The following is a 17,174-nucleotide window of genomic DNA, read 5'->3' as shown; positions in this document are numbered from 1 at the left end:
CATGACTGTAGTTTACTGCTGCCAGTGAAGTAAGATGAATACTGAGCAGAAACAATTGGCTTTGTTAACATGCAGATCACTCCTGTCCAAGAAAGAGCCTTTTAGTGTCAGGGTGAAGGAGTCAGCCAGCTAGAGTGAGTTTAGGAGAGAAATTGAGATGTAATGGCAACTATTATCATTTGACTAATACTTCCTAAAGACAGTGCACATTTTGATTTGTATTTGCATTTACAAATGCTGGAGAAAAAAAAGAACTCAAATATTTGTTACAAGCCTATGTGCTTTGTTCCCATGTTGAATTTCAAATCTGGCATCTCTGTATCTACTGCATTTAAAAACAAATTGAGGGATAACATACATTCTAAAGTGCATAAAGTGCACTAATCACAACGCGTACAGCTTGATGGATTTTTTATGTGTACGCCCGTGTAACCAACTGTTCAGACAAAGATAAAGAATCTAAAAGTATCCCAGAAGGTTCCCTTGTGCACCTTTCCAGCCTGTATCTCCAGAAGAAAACCAAAATTCTGACTTACACAAACATCCATTAGCTTTATACAAAAATTTTCAAAAGAAACAAATGAAAACTCTAAAGAGCGCTTAATTGGACACTGTTTTAGTGTAAACTTACCAAGTGGATTGAGTAATTATGAATACCAATCATTTGGCACCCAAAGCCGAAGAAATATTTAAACCAAGCAGCTCCGTAGCCCCGCCCCACTTCCTACACCACGCCCCCTGACTGCTCTTTTCCTTCTCAGCACGTCTGGGGCTCGCCAGGCTTAGGGAAGACACCGCTTTTCTGTCATGCGCACTAGGGATAGGCGCGTTTCCCTCTTTCACTACAAACCAACCTGCAGGACCGGGTTTCGTCCTGCGCATTCAGAGTTTCCCAGGAGCGCGCGCGCGCGCGCGCGCGCGCAGCTGCGCGGTCATGCGCATGAGCAGATTAGCTCTCGAGGGCGGAAGTGAGGAGCGGCTGCGCAAAGGTGGGGGGGTGCCCTCCGCTTGCTGCAGGGTGGGCGAGCTGCAGAAATGACGGCCTCCAGGAGTCCCGTGGTTTTCGTGGCAGTGTTGCTGCTGTTGGTTTGCGGGGCTCCCTGGACCCACGGGCGGCGGAGTGACGTGCGCATCATCACGGACGAGAACTGGAAAGAGTTGTTGGAAGGAGAGTGGATGATAGAATTGTGAGTGTGGGGCGGTCGTCTAGGGTCCCCTCGGTGGGCCGGGAGGTCCCGGATCCTGGATCCAAATCTGGAACCCGCTTCACTTGCAGTCATCTCATGCGGGCCCCAGCTTACCCAGAACTGCCACTCGGAGCCGGCGACCCTGTGCCTGAGACTCTTTCAGATCCCTAAACTCCTCTTCGGATCGGCCGTTGGCTTGGTCTCACCCCCTCATTTCTTACCAGGGAGTATTAAGTTTCTTCCAAAGTGTGCATCCAGGTTTCGTTTCTGGCACTGTGGTGCGCCTAAGAGATAGAGTTCAACCTCGAATTTTCTCAACTTTTCATGACTTTGCGGGGTGGAGGTGGTTGGTTTAACTAGTTCCTATACAGTTATTTATTTTCGAATGATCCTTCGCAAACTTCTAGACTTAACTTTTCACCAAACTTTAAAAAGAGGAAATTGAGCAGAACTTCTCCTCTCCTTTTGTCTAATTATCCTTTAAAAGTCTATTCGTAGTGTTGGAATTTAAGACTCTTTTCTTTTAGATTTTATTTTATGGATTAAGTATTTTTATTTTAAATGCTGAGTAAATTCAACTTGTATTATTTATAAGTCTTATTTTGCTTTATATTGTTTTTGTTGTTTCTCTTTCTGAACATCTCATTTTTCCTTTGGATGTGTGTTTCTGCAAAGTACTGATTGCTCGGTGTCTTGGATTGTCACTCTTATGTCTGAGTGTTAATGCAATAAAAAATAAAGTTAATGTATGAGTGTGATTATAAACTCTTAGGACCATCTGGTCATCATTTAACTGTTTGGAGGAAATCATGTGTCTGTGGTGATTCTTTTATAATAATGTCCCTTTTGCATCTGTAGAAAATAAACTGCCTTTGCTTTAGTTGCTAAATTGGTGATGGTGGTAGTACTATTGATAGTGGTATTAGTGATATTAGTAAATACTATTGAGTGTTAACTGTACTAGACACTGCTAAACACTTTATATACATTTTCCTATTTAATTCTCTACAAATCCTATAAGATAGGTATTATTTCCCACATTTTACAGGTGACAGAAATACCTAAGTGTTTTAATTAATCTGTCCTGGTATTGCTATACTGTATTTCTTTCTGTCTCCAGAGCCTACGAGTGGGTATGCAGTAATTGTTAGAGCAGCCCACTTCTTTAACAGGGTTCAATGAGTGTTTTCCTGTATCCTTGGATTGCCAGTTAATGGATGGAGGTGAATGTCCCCAGCGGAGAGCGCAGAAGGCCAAATCAATAACTTTTGAGTCATAAAATCAAAAAAGGCATAGAACATTTATATGGAAGAAAAGATAAGACAAAATGTTTATATAGTATACATTTAATCTGTAACTTAGTGAAATTAATTTTCAGGCAACATTGAAGCTACAGGGAAGAGGAAATATAACCAGGGACAACATTTGATTTTTATTGTCATGAATAACATGTTTTAGATTGTGCCCATAAAATATTTACAGTTTCATAAAGAGTAAACAAAAGTGATTATGAATTTGTATACAAAATACAGTCAAGTAATATTTGAGGGTTTTTAAAAAAATTTTTAATGCTTATTTTTGAGAGAGACAGCACGAGTCGGGGAGGGGCAGAGAGAGAGTGGGAGACACAGAATCTGAAGCCAGCTCCAGACTCCATGCTGACAGCACAGAGCCTGACATGGGCTCAAACCCATGAACTGTGAGATCATGACCTGAGCTGAAGTCAGATACTCAACAGATGGAGCCAGTCAGTCACCCCTTGAGGGTTTTTTTTAAACTGGTTTGATCAATGTGTATAAATAAAGTGGTCAAAAGTTAAGTATTTGGGTATTTGAATTAGAACTTTTCTGTGAAATTAAACTATACTGTAGAACTTTTATTTTTTTTTTAAAGCCTTAGCTTACTGATTTAGAGGTAAGACTTTAAAAATCATCTAAGAAGCAAAAGGAATTTGTAAGGGGGATCTAGTAGTACTAGTGATAGTCTTCTCTTCATACAAGTCTGTTACCTGTGTTAAACCCATCCTGATCAGTTTTGTTACACAGATATTTTCACTGAAATAGGATATGTTGTGAAGGACTTTTGTTTTTATGTGTGGTACTAGTCTTGTTCCACAATGTCTATTACTTCCAGGAGTTTTATTTTCATAACCAAGTTAAAATATAGTGAAATGCAGAAACCGAACTCTTGGGTTCAACAAGTACAGGCTTTATTCTTCTCAGTTCCATGAAAAACTGAGGCAAATTGGAAGATAAAATACAATAAAATGAAGAATAAATACTAGAGAAAAATCAGGTCCTTCAAAGATGCTGGATATCAGAGGAGTGATTAAAATGCTAATAAACTTGGACATAGATTTGTAAGCCTGAGGTCTTAGAAACTGACTGACCAAGGAATGGCCAAAGGAATTTTACATGGCCTGTCTCCTGTTTGTGTCTGGGTTAAGTTTTGAGGTAACATTTTTACATAAATGCAGATTTTTTGGCTTCTTTTAAATACGATCGAGCCTGCCATCTAGCCAGAATTCCACTCTTGGCAATCATACTGAATGGCGGTTCCCCTCTTTAGAAGGGGCATGCATTTCCTTTTTCACTGCAGCCTGGGGGCACTTCCTATTTTTCTCCTAGCACCTTGCCTTTGTGACTCCTGTAGTGCAAATTATTCAAACAGGTAAACTCCAAATTTGGTTTTGAGTTTTCTGGTGGCTACCAGAAATTCATAGAGAAATTCAAAGGTTTTCACAGAGCTGTTTTGAGGGCTCCTGGGTGGCTCAGTTCCCGTGTTCTCACTGACATGAGATCAAGCCCAGCTTCGGGCTCCAAGCTGAGTGTGGAGGTCTTGCTTCCTCTCTCTCTGTCTCTCTGCCTCTCCACTGCTCAACCAAGTGGACGCGCTCTCTCCATCTCAAAATAAATAAACTAATTAAAAAAAAAAAAGACTGTTTGGCATGTGAACTTACGAACTTATTTTTGTGTCTGAAGAACTTACTCTCAGTATTACTTTTATATGACGAGCATCATCAGTTATAGTTTTGATTTCCAGAATGTTGGTCCCACAGTTAAAAAACTCTTTCATCTTCACAAAGTTAATCACTTTGCTATCTTGTTTTTAGTATAAAATAGTCTTCACAAACCAGACATTTAGAATTTTTATATCTATGTGGTCATATTAGAATGCTTAACTTTTTTTTTTTAAACTTTATTTCTTAGTTATGCTCCATGGTGTCCTGCTTGTCAGAATCTTCAACCAGAATGGGAAAGTTTTGCTGAATGGGGAGAAGATCTTGAGGTTAATGTTGCAAAAGTAGATGTCACAGAGCAGCCAGGTACTGTAAGTCTGTGGTTAGTCTTTGCATATTGGGTTGATGTGTTCATCCTGTTTGCCACATCACTTGCTGTTAACTACCTTTCGTTAGGTTTTGAAAACATAACTGTCAGGGGCGCCTGGGTGGCTCAGTCCGTTGAGTGTCCAACTTCGGCTCAGGTCGTGATCTCACAGTTGGGTTTGTGGGTTAGAGCCCTGTTTCCAGCTCTTTGCTGACAGCTCAGAGCCTGGAGCCTGCTTTGGATTCTGCGTCTCCCTCTCTCTCTGCCCCTCCCCGGCTTGCACTCTGTCTCTCTCTGTTTCTCTTTCTTTCAAAAAATAAATAAACATTAAGAAATTAAAAAAACAACAACCCATAACTGCATAACTGTCTGCAGTACTTAGGCTGACTCACCAACACAGATTCCATGATTGTCTATGCAGCTCATTCTTTTTAGGTGTTGCTCTAAGTGACCTCTCCTTGTACTGGCCCATATAACTGCCTTTGATCTTTTTTTCCTTTGTATACCAGATCCCAGACTAGCATGTAAGATGCCTTTGAGAGGATCTAGAATACTGTGGTTTAGGTGGACATTGGCCAAACCATCATTTGTATCCATATACCAGGCTTCAGAATAAGGAGCATGTGATTGAGGTTTTTTGTAGAGCCAAGGGCACATTCTCTGACAAGTGATCCCAGTCTCTTAATTGGGTTTCAAATTTAGTAACCTGTGATTTGAGGACATGCTCTTAATACAAAGGCCTCATGTTTGTGAGGTCAAATACACTGTTGACTTGGGTTCCTGAACAAGTGGCAGGCCTTGCTCTTAAGGATGCTCCTTTCTTAGACCAGCCTCATCTTAACCTGATCTTGGTCACATTAAACCTGGGTTGATTATGCTCCCATCCCAGATTGTAATAATAGCTAATATTTATTGAGTACAGGTACTGCTCTAAGTGTTTTGCATTTATTACATAATTGTTATACAACCTTGTGAGGTAGGTCATAGGAGAAAACTGAGGCATAGAGAGATCAACTCTCAGTTATATTAGAGCTTAACACATGGTTAATATTATTATTGCTCATCTTAGGAAAGATTGAAAATATTTTCCATTTTTAACATCTTAAACTCTTTGTTTTTTGTATATGTGCTGCCGAAGCGAGCACAAACTCTTTGTTTTTTGAATGGCAAATAGAATTTCATTGGATTTTAGGTCTAAGACTACTTCATGTTCACATAAAATGGTGTGATACCATATAGCATAGTAAATGATTATGAACCCAGATTTTAGGTCTAAGACCAGGACTATATTGTGCTGCCCTATGACTCATTGCTGATAGTCTTATCACATAGGGGTATAATTGATCAAATGTTAATATGTATATTCACAGATATATTCAGTATTTAAGCCTTAAGTACTTTTAATTGAGGTAATCTGAAGTAGTGTTGATTTTAAAGTTGCTTGAAGTACATAATTGGGATTTTGTTCATTGTTACAAAGCTCAGCTATTTTTAGGTATCAGTTCATATTCATTCCCTATTAGTATTTAAATAATTCAGAATCAACTTTTAAGTAGTAAGTGATTGTTGGCGCATATAAAATGTGTTTTGTGTCCTTTCTTGTATTTATTTCTAATCTTGCTTTATCATTTTTAGGACTGAGTGGACGATTTATCATAACTGCTCTTCCTACTATTTATCAGTAAGTATTTGAAGATTCTGTAGTTATGGAGAAGAATGCAACATCGTATGCGAATGGAAGGCCTCTGGCCTGAATCATGTTCAAAGAGCATTATATTCAGTATATTCAGTCCTTAATACTATCCTAGGGGCCTTTAGGTAGATGGATGATGTATTAAACAGTTCCTTGTCTCAGAGATTTGTAATTATTTTGGAGAGTGATGTTCACATGAAATGGTGTGATACCATATAGCATAGTAAATGATTATGAACCCAGATTTGTGACAAGTCCTGTAGAAAGTTTGGTAAGGAAAAAAATCCCTGGGTAGAGTGGTTCCTGGAGAATATGGGATATAAGCGCAGCCTCAGAAGTAGAATTTTCAAAAGAGTGCAGAAGTAAGCATTGTATGCTTTGGATCATCTCATGAATGGTCATAAATAGAAACATGGTATATTCAAAAATTAGCTAAGAAAGGGCTGTAGCTCAATCTTCAGACATTAATAGGTGAAATGGTTGAGTGTTAAGTCAGAATGAACACGATTATGTAGTCTTCTATATCAGGTCTTTTACTTTGAATTTATCTTCGAAACTGGGGACAGGAAATCTCAAATCTGTATAGACATACCTCATTTATCTGTGCTTCACAGATACTGTGCAGATTGAAGGTTTGTGGCAACCTTATATCAAGTCTGTCTATGCCATTTTTCCAGTAGCAGTTGCTCACTTTGTGTCTCTGTGTCACATTTTGGTTAATTCTTGCAATATTTCATACTTTTTCATTATGTATGTCTTATGATGGTCCATAAGTGATTACAGCTTGCCGACAGCTCAGATGATGCTTAGCATATTTTAGCACAAAAGTATTTTTTAATGAAGGTATGTACAATTTTTTAGATGTAATACTATTATATAGTTTATAGGCTACAGTATAGTAAACATTTATATGCACTAGAAAACCAAAAACATTTTTGACTTGCTTTATTACGATCACATTTTCTTGGGGATACTGATACCTCTGAGGTATGCTATACTGGCACTATACCTTAAAGTTCATCTAGCTGGTGGCTTGAATGCCAGGAGGTACTTTCCTCGTTTAAAGTTCTGAAAGCAAGTTGGCAATTTTTTTCTGTCTGTGTCTCACTATTCTTTGGCATCTTTTTTTCCTCCATATTTGTATCTGTTTCCCTATACCTTTGTATTCACCCCTGCTCCTTTTGTGTCTTTTCATATGTATATTCTCTGTCTTCCAAAAGTGCTACTGTCCCTTTTTACTCAGTCCTTTTCTCTACTTGCCCCTTTTACTGGTTCTAATTTTTGCCTGTTGAAATCCTACCTATTCAATATTAGCTCAAATGCCATTGTCTTTACAAAACTTTGTTTTTTTGAAGGGAGGCTTCCTTGTAGTCTTTGGCACTGTATAGGTAAAGGATTCTCTAACCTTACTGTAGGTAGTAGTGACCTCTTGAAAATTTTTGCACTTAAGTGTTAAAGTATTTTGTAGGATTAGACTGTATTATTATTATTTTAACATTATATTTGAGAGACAGATACAAGCAGGGAAGGGGCAGAGAGAGGAGGCACAGAATCCAAAGCAGGCTTCAGGCTCTGAGCTGTCTGCACAGAGCCTGATATGAGGCTGGAACCCATGAACTGTGAGATCATGACCTGAGGTGAATTTGGACACTTAACTAAGTCACCAGGCTCCCCTAGACTGGCAGTATTATTTAGACTAGTTTGGAAATAGTGAAGTTGCGGGAGCAGGGAGAGCATTTTTGACCCTATAAGAACTCCATACATTGGTAAGGGGAAGGAAGAGGTGGATGTCAGGAAGAAAGGAATAGAATCATTGAAATATGCGGAAAGGAAATGTTTTCAGATACCTCCAGCAGTTTAAAGTAGCAGGGTTTAAATGATATGATTATGGCTGAAAATACCAGAAAAATGTCTTAAATTTTTAACCTATAGCTTAAAAGTAGTTAATAATTACTAAGTGCCAGACACTAACAACTTTTCATGTAGTTATCCTTTTAATATGTGCATTACCACATATTTTGAGGTATAATTGCAAAATGTTATGAGTTGGTAATTAGTGTAATATGTTACTTGTGCATTACTAATGATTTTGAATATAAGGATTGATTGTAAAATGAGGTGAAAGAAATAACAAAACAAATGCAAAGTTTATTTATTTGGTGCTATTTAATTATTGATTCTGATTCTCTTTAGTTGTAAAGATGGTGAATTTAGGCGCTATCAGGGCCCAAGGACTAAGAAGGACTTCATAAACTTTATAAGTGAGAAAGAGTGGAAGAATATTGAACCTGTTTCATCATGGTTTGGTCCAGGTTCTGTTCTGTAAGTATGAGGGATTTTTTTTCTTTTATTAATTTCAGAATTAATTGGACCAGATAGTAATATTTTGTGGAAATAAAGTATTCATACTCAGTTTTAATTCTTGGACTCTTAAGGTCCATTCATATTTACTTTGATATTTTTAATTTGACTTTTTCTTCTAAGTGAAATACTTTGATTCTTGTTAAGCCAGAAGGAGGCATTCACTAGAATTAAGTTGAAAGCCTCTTCAGGAACATTTTAGCTTTCTAGATAATGGTCATTTTTATCATAAAAAACAAATCGATCTTCCTGAGCAATGTAATTTGTAAAGCTATCATTTGAGTTTAATATTTGAATGAGAAGCCTCAAATATATACCTACTCTTGCTACCATTAGATCTCAGTTCTTAATGTGTTTGCATTATTCTACCCATCTGATAATTTTTTGGTTGAATAGAATGGATGAACAGTGAACTTAATGGTATGAGTAACTACTGGGCTTAATACATAGCTGGATATATGGAGTAGTAAGGATTGGAGGTAGCAAGCATATTTCCACCTAGCCTTTGGGGTGTAAATCCTCACTGGTCATTTGAGAGACATCCAGAAATACTGAGTTTTGCTGAGGTCTCCATGGACGCATCCTGCTTTGGCTAAGTTATCTCTTCCTGTCTCCTCACCACCTTTGCCTTTGGAGGATGGAGAGTTGTTACACCAATGGTGTAAGAGATAAAAATGCTCTGGATTCTGGGAGTGGAGGAAAGATCAGCCCTAAGTGGTACTGAACTAGAATCTCTGTTTAGCACCCCTGCTTTTCACCTCTTTTCCTGTGAAAATCTGTAAATTGCATTGTCCAGTAATTGTCAGAAGTTCCCCTACTGAGCCCCCAGACCCTAGCATTCCTAATAAAATCAAATTAATGCAGATTATAGTGAGGCTACACATTGCTTTATGTTTCAGTTCCTTGTTCCTTTATTGCAGTTTACGTGGCAGAAGCAACATGATTGAACCACATTTTTGTGTCAAACTGAAATTGCCACTGATTTTTTAGTTTGAAATCTCCTAGACAGATCTTACCCTTCCTAGTAGAAGAAGGGGTTACTTGTATGCCTTCGTCGAATCCTCAGGGATTCAGCAGTCCATGGCTTTATTATTGGTGGGTCCAGTGAGAGACATTTCTAGTGTCGGCAGGTTCACCCACCCAGTGATGGGTAGTCGGAGTAGATCATCTCACATACAGGAACTTTGGCTTAGGTGTGAATTGATTTATGTGTTGGTGGCAACTCTTGGGCCACAGAGGAAACAAACCCTTCTTAGTTTTGGAACATGCCTCTTTCTAATTGCCTGTCTAAACTACTTGGGTTTGTGTGAAAATAATAATTATTTATGCTTATATGATGTCTTAGCATTTATTTCCTTTGAAATTTCTTTGTATATCATTAAAAGATATCAGACTAATACAAATTAAAATTATTTAATACAAACGGGGAGTAATTCTTAGGTGGGAAGGATCAAGTTCAACAAATACTCCCAGTTGTTCCTTCAGACTCCCTTCTCTGCTTATTTGGAGGATTTTAAGGGTGAATAAGAGTTGCCATTTGCTTACAATACACTTGATGTTAGCCTACTGGTTCCCTAGAGCTTGTAACCCATTATGCAGAGTATATTGGAGAAATCAGATGCAAGGTGTAACGCTAATGTCAGAGCAGTAGGGAAAAGGAAAAAGTTACCAAGTGTTCTTTATGAGGACATCATATAATGACAGCAGTTCAAGAACTGTTAATTTTCATTAATAGGAATTCTTAATACAGCTTGAAATCAGCAATGTGTCACTAATCTTGATTAACACCAGCAATAAAATCTGTTATGTTAGGAAAATTGTAGGCTGAAAAGTAGAAGATCTAGATATGCACATTTTCTCTTTCAAAGGTATGTGTCTTATTCAGTTTTTTATACTGTTTTCTTTCAGGATGAGTAGTATGTCAGCACTCTTTCAGCTATCCATGTGGATCAGGGTATGGGCTAGAGTTTATTTCTATTTAAAACATTTTTAGCCCTACCTCTGTTTTTTAAAAAACCAAGTTTTTAAAGTTTTTTCTTTCCTTTTGATTTTAGACTTGCCATAACTATTTTATTGAAGACCTTGGATTACCAGTTTGGGGATCATACACAGTTTTTGCTTTAGCAACTCTGCTTTCAGGACTATTATTGGGACTTGTAAGTATTTCATTTTCGGAGTACATGGAAGAAAAATATTTTAAAAATCTGATGATTGAATGTAGGTACACTAAGCTCTATCATATACATTCAGATTTCTTGTGTTTATTTTTGCAGTGTATGATATTTGTGGCAGATTGCCTTTTTCCTTCAAAAAGGCGTAGACCACAGCCATACCCTTCCAGTAAGTATATTTTTAATGTTTATTTTTCATTTGCTATAATTCTGTTCATTTCTGTGAACACAGTCACACAGATAGCAAGTTGCCCATCTAGATTAGGTTTCTAAATGTGGAATAGTAGTTTACCTCAGAATGCATGGGGGATATGTATTTCATGTAAGAATGCCAGCCTGGTGGATTTTGGAACATAGTTGTTTTCTTGGCTTTTGTAATGTGGAGACTTGTAACATTGCATATAACTTGCAGGTACTTAATAACACTGATATGGTGTCATTTTATTTGAAAACTTCATAATATTCATGGATTCATTTGAATATACTTGAGTCAGAAAAAGGTGAATATATTCTACTCTGGAAGTCATTCATTATTATAGTGACCCCATTTGAAAGCTTTCTTTGTATCATAGCCAAGTCTAAGTTTTTCTGGTAGGATATTGGGGAAAGCAGTTCCTGTAGCTGATTCAGGATTTGCATTGATAACTGTACTACAAGATGAGCTGATATAATTAGAAGTATTCACTGGTATCTGTCTTAATATAATTGACTCTCAGCATTTGTTTTTAATCTTGAAAATTACACTGTTAGGGAAGCTCTTCTGCTTGCTGTTTATAAAGAACTCTCACTTTGTGCTGTCTCATTCATTTTTCAGCAGCTCTCTAGATTGCATGAGTGATACTCTTCATTTTGTGGCTGGGGAAAGTAAGGCTCAGAGAGATGAACTATTTTTCCAGGGTCACAAAGAAGTGACAGAGTAGAGAGTAGAGCCTAAACTAGACTTCGGATGTGACATTTTTATTGTGCTGCCTTTTGTGACTTTAGGATTTATTGAGGTCAGAACTCCTGAAATGAAATCAGTCAAGATTGCATTTACAGTATACCTTGTCCATTGGATAGCTGACAGGTTATCTTTTCATTTCCTAGATAGTTGCATCAATACTGAAAAGGACATGTATGGGGGAAGAATTCATTCTATCCAGCAAGAGCCACTGACCTGTAGGGAAAGAAATGTGAGCACAGGTTACTTAAAAGACAGTTTAAAAGTTGATGAATGTACATTTAATATTTATATCACTGAAAAACCTTAAAGCCAACAATATATTTATTTCAAGTAATCTGTGGCACAACTGATAGATATTTTTTTTTTTTTAAATGTTTTATTTATTTCTAGGAGAGAGAGAGACAGCGTGAGCAGGGGAGGGTCAGAGAGAGAGGGAGTCACAGACTGAAACAGGCTCCAGGCTCTGAGCTGGCAGTCAGCACAGAGCCCGACGCGGGGCCCGAACCCACGAACCGCGAGATCATGACCTAAGCGAAAGTCGGATGCTTAACCGACTAAGCCACCCAGGCGCCCCTCAACTGATAGATATTAACCCACACTTTGATACCACCCCTTCTACAGCAGGCCACGTGATTTTAGTTGTTTTCCAATGCCTGTGTTTAGCTTAGATGTTGAGTTGCTTGGGAGAGACTGAACTCATTCTGGCTTTAAGCAAAATCGGAGTTTATTGCTTCATGTAGCAAGGAAGTCTGAGAGCAGAGTTGACTGATCTTCAGGCTCAGATGTTAAGATGTTGTGTTTCTGAATTGCTTAATTTTCTATGCCTTTGCCTGCTCCATTTTTGCTCTTTTCAGCCCTCCGCATAAAATGGCTAAGAAAGCAGTAGCTCACAATCCAGAGTAAGAAGTATGCTTTATCCCTACACCCACCTATCTTTTGGAAAACTTCTGGTGCATCTACTTGTGTAAAGAGCTCACATTTTGGAACAGTCTGTGTAAACTAGGGTTTCTCAACTTGGATACTTTTTACCTTTTGAGCTGGATAATTCCTAATTGTGACAGACTGTCATTTGTAAATTGTTGGATGTTCAGCATCATCCCACATGGCAGCAGCATCGCTCCTCTTGGTGGTGACAACCAAAACATCTCCAGATAGTGCTAACTAAGTGTTCCTTGGCAGTGGTGGGGTTGGGGGAGCAAGACCACCCCCGGTGGAGAACCACTGTTGTAAGCTGTAGTGCCCACCGCAGCCGCGCGGGGTGTGGTGCAGGGAAGGGGCTGTTAACCCAACAGAAAGAACAACGTCAGACCAAATCACAGAGTGCCCACCATATGGTCATTTCTTCCAGTGTTTTCTTCTGCCTTACACCCTAGGGCCTTCCTACTCTGCTAGGATCACTGAACAGACTAAAGCCTCTTGGCCCAATTCTGTGTTCTGTATCTCAGTAACATGGTGTGTTCAAAGTTTAAGTTAACTAACAACAGGTCCTATAAAAAGAAACGGAAAAGGGGTGTGTGTGTGTGTGTGTGTGTGTGTGTGTGTGTGTGTGTGTGTGTACATAGTTAAAAATTCATTGAGCTATATGCTTAAGCTTTATACATTTTTTTATTTGTAATTATTCCTTAATAAAATTATGTACATGAGAAAGAGGAAGCACACTTGTGAAACTCCTTGGAGAAAAAAAAAATGGATAGGAATAAAACCTTCAGTTGTAAATGTCTAATTCCTGTACACCTAGGAACTGAAACAAGGTTAGTGTTGCAGTTTGTTTCAGTGTATTTATTAACCAGAAGGTTTAACAGCAAATTAATTTAATATATATAATATAATGCAGTATATCTTCTTACAACATCCACATTCACAGCGTTAATTCTGGTTTATTAATTTCGGTTCAATTTTTAAACAGACAGGTAATTACAATGAATTTGGTAAATGAAATGGATCTTTCAAACCAATTTTTATTTTTATGGTGTTCACTTATTGTTAAAGCCAACTTTTTCCCTTCTGGAAATCTAAACTTATCATTGATAAATAAATGCCAAAGCAGTTTATGGGCCTGTGAATCGTGTCTTGATTTTACTCTAATGCAACTCTAATACGTCAACAAAAAAACAGCATTTCTGGGTCTTTATGTTTTTTTGTTTCAGTGCTCACCATGAATGTTGTCTATCTCTGTACAATTCAATTATAGTATTACTGACTTTATCCCTATGCTGTACTTTTCATCTTTGTAACTTATTTTATCACTGGAAGTTTATACCCCATAATCCTCTCTGGTCTTTATTTTTAAGAAAAATTATTACCAGAATCTTCTCAACCTTTGAAAAAACTGGAGGAGGAACAAGAAGCTGATGAAGAAGATGTTTCAGAAGAGGAAGCAGGAAGTAAAGAAGGAACAAACAAAGACTTTCCACGGAACACCATAAGACAACGTTCTGTGGGTCCTTCATTGGCCACAGACCAGTCCTAGTTAATTTTTATAAATACCATAATATGATTTGGGCAGAAACAGAAGATGGATCACTTCTTTTGGTTTGAAGTAAACTGTGACACACATGTACAATACAGGGTTCTGTCTAGATTGTCATTAGATGGGACAGACTATCTTCAGAAAATAAAAGTAGCACTACATAAAAAAGTTTGAAATAGGATTTAAGAACAACAGTATGATGGTTTAAACAATTCTTTAATTTTTGAAAACTCTTGTGCCAAGCAATAAGGTTTGAGTATGTTTATTTAATAATCTGTTTCAGGTCTTCTGAGGTGAAAAATTACATTTCTCGAGTATTCCATTATTGAGGTATTTTAGGAGATTACTTTGGAGAAGATTTCTCATTTGATATAATTTTTCTCAGTTTCACTGTGTGAAAAAAAACCCATATTTCCCATAAGTGGGAACTTTGCCCATTGACTCAATAGATCTATGTTTCAATGACAACTGGTCATTTCAGAAATACAGTCCAAAATTTCTTCATATTTTTAGATTATCCAACTAATAAAGACTACCCTGCTTTAATTTTCTACACATGATAATACAGGATATTCTGATTTAGGGAGTTTTTATATAAGTCTGTGGTGTCGTCTTGATTCCTATAAAGGTTGGTTGCCTCTTTTGTTCCCCTCTGTTCACTGTATGGTTTATATTTTTCACAGGTTACATATTTCATTTTCTCAATTGGATAATTTTCTGGAAACGTTTTACATGCTTAAATAAATAGTTTTTTTGTTGTTTCAAACTGAAGTTTACTGAGGGTTCCTTAAAATTGAAGAGCCGTTTACTGACAATTTAAAATTTTGGCTATTCATTTCAGATTTTATGTCATTCTGTTGAACCTCTACTTAGCTTCTTTTGTTTTTGGTGTTTTTTCGGGGTTTTTTTTGTTTGTTTTTTTGCATATGAAGGTGAACATGCCTGATTTTTATTTGATCTTATAGAAAAGCCTTGATATTTTACATTTCGAAAATTCATAGAAGCCTAATTTGATACAAAATAAAATTACCATTCTACTCAGGAAAAAGCATCTGATGGTGTATGTTTTCACTGTATATTTATCATCACACAGAAAGTTCTTAATTGATTTTGGAAAGTCTTTGTATGCTTGATGTTTAAGAGTCATAGCATTCTTACGTTTTGGAACAAAGTCTGTATTCTGCTGTACTTGTTATTGTGTACTATTTCACAGGTGGGCATCAGCAGGATGGGACATTTAACATAATTGTACACCTCAAAGAGCACAGAGCTTGCTTTCACCTTACAGCAACAGGGGGGTGGGGTGTCGGGTGGCAGGAAGAACTGTCTTACCTACAAGAAGGGGAAAGACCATAACTCAGAATGAATCCCTTGCCCATCATGTAATAGACAATTTCTGTGACGTCCCCTTTTCTCTAGATGCTGCTGCTGTGTGAATCCATTAGACTTCTATGGTATCATAATGTACAAGTTTTCTTTAAAGGCCTTGCCTTTAGAATATTAAATATTTTACCATTGAAGAGTTTTGGATGTATGATAATGTTGTGATGCTTTAGAAAAATAGACTAAGCACAAAATAAACTTTTCTAAGCACTTCACTAAAGCTGGAGACAAGTGTGATTTCTGGTTGCATATCTAGAAATGCTTCATTACTTTGTATTTAACAATATTCAGATGAATAGGTGTGCACTCTGTTCTTGATTTGTGTAATCACAAGGCTAGAGTCCTATGCGTTTTTTTGTTACTTGAGATGCTAGAGGAAAATAGTACTCATTAGTCAGGTGTTCTACTTTCTAGTATTCTGGTATACAAGACATAGATTTTAAGTTCTTAATTACAAAATACTGTATATACAGAAAAGTAAAAGTAGCCTGAATAGGTAGAGACCTGATATTTCAGAAAACAGGTAGTCTTACATTTCTTCAGGATTATCACTCCAGACACCTGAATAATCAATTTTCTGTCATACCAGGGGCGAACAGAAACTACAGGATCATTTTACCTCGAACAGATCCCTTTTGTTTCCATTATTAGGTTAAGGGTACTCAACATAGCAGTTAGTTATAAATCTTAGGAGAGATTAGGTGTGATATCAGCATCCTGGAGAACTCTGCTCCCTGCCGCCCTCCCCCCCCCCAATTATTCAGTGCTAACAGGGAAGTGTAAAATCTGATCACTCCAATGGAAAATGCAGTTCTAGGGGCACCTGGATGGCTCAGTTGGTTGAGTGTCTGACTTCAGCTCAGGTTATAATTTGTGATTCGTGAGTTCAAGCCCTGTATTGGGCTTGTTGCTGTTAGCAGAGAGCCTCCTTCAGATTTTCTGCCACACCCCCCTTTCACTGTCCCTCCCTCAGTCATACACTCTTTAAAAAATAAATCTTTAAAAACAAATGCAGTTCTACCACATACTGTCTAGATCAGCAAGAATGACAAAAGTTTTCTTGAAGATTCCTGTGTATGTATTAGCTTCCATTCACAAAAGTTCTTTTTTCTCCGCATTCTTGCCAACATTTGTTATCTCTTGTCATTTTGAGTCTAGCCCTTCTGACAGGTGTAAGGTGATATCTCAATGTGGTTTTGATTTGCATTTCCTTGAGGGTTAGTGATATTGGGCTTCTTTTCATGTGTGTGTTGGCCATCAGTGTGTCTTGGGGAAATTGTGTAGTCAGGTCCTCTGCCCATTTTTAATAGGATTACTTGGATGTTTTTGGCGTTGCCTTGTATAAATTCTTTGTATGTTTTGGATATTAGTCTCTTACTGGATAGATCATTTACAAATATATGTTCTCTCATTCAGTAGATTTGCCTTTTTATATTTTTGATAATTTCCTTTGCTGTATAAAAGCTGCCTATTTTGATGTAGTCCCAATAGTTTTTTCTTACTTGTATTTCCGTTGCCTGAGGAGACATATCTAGAAAATATTGCTAAGGCTGATGTCAGAGAAATTATTGCCTATGTTTTCTTCTAGAAGTTTTACAGTTTCTGGTCTCACATTTAGGTCTTTAATCCATTTTGAGTTT

The 17,174-nt window shown here is 37.4% G+C and overlaps 1 protein-coding gene across 2 annotated transcripts; it reads left to right on the top strand.

Annotated features, from left to right (window-relative positions):
- Positions 1 to 967: 967 nt before the first annotated feature.
- Positions 968 to 15,754, top strand: TMX1 (thioredoxin related transmembrane protein 1). Of its 2 annotated transcripts, none has more exons than XM_039256135.1 (8): positions 968 to 1,187; positions 4,397 to 4,512; positions 6,149 to 6,194; positions 8,400 to 8,528; positions 10,476 to 10,521; positions 10,622 to 10,723; positions 10,841 to 10,907; positions 13,973 to 15,754. In XM_039256135.1, exons 1-8 carry the CDS (start codon positions 1,036 to 1,038, stop codon positions 14,149 to 14,151), a joined length of 837 nt encoding a protein of 278 aa, XP_039112066.1. In that variant the 5' UTR covers positions 968 to 1,035; the 3' UTR covers positions 14,152 to 15,754. The 2 variants fall into 2 exon arrangements, with proteins under 2 accessions (XP_039112066.1, XP_039112067.1); XM_039256136.1 differs by lacking the exon at positions 13,973 to 15,754 and adding an exon at positions 11,825 to 12,032.
- Positions 15,755 to 17,174: the final 1,420 nt, after the last annotated feature.

The sequence above is a fragment of the Hyaena hyaena genome, unplaced genomic scaffold (genome assembly GCF_003009895.1).
Source record: "Hyaena hyaena isolate Hyena2069 unplaced genomic scaffold, ASM300989v1 scaffold_559, whole genome shotgun sequence".
Taxonomy (NCBI): domain Eukaryota; kingdom Metazoa; phylum Chordata; class Mammalia; order Carnivora; family Hyaenidae; genus Hyaena; species Hyaena hyaena.
Note: the sequence above shows the minus strand (reverse complement) of the source record. Positions and strands in the feature narration are given on the sequence as shown.

Bases quoted from the DNA above. Each gene is read 5' to 3' on its own strand.
- TMX1 (XM_039256135.1), top strand. From the start codon at position 1,036: ATGACGGCCTCCAGGAGTCCCGTGGTTTTCGTGGCAGTGTTGCTGCTG. The intron at 4,513-6,148 runs GTACTGTAAGTC...TATCATTTTTAG, and splicing joins AGATGTCACAGAGCAGCCAG to GACTGAGTGGACGATTTATC. The intron at 6,195-8,399 runs GTAAGTATTTGA...GATTCTCTTTAG, and splicing joins GCTCTTCCTACTATTTATCA to TTGTAAAGATGGTGAATTTA.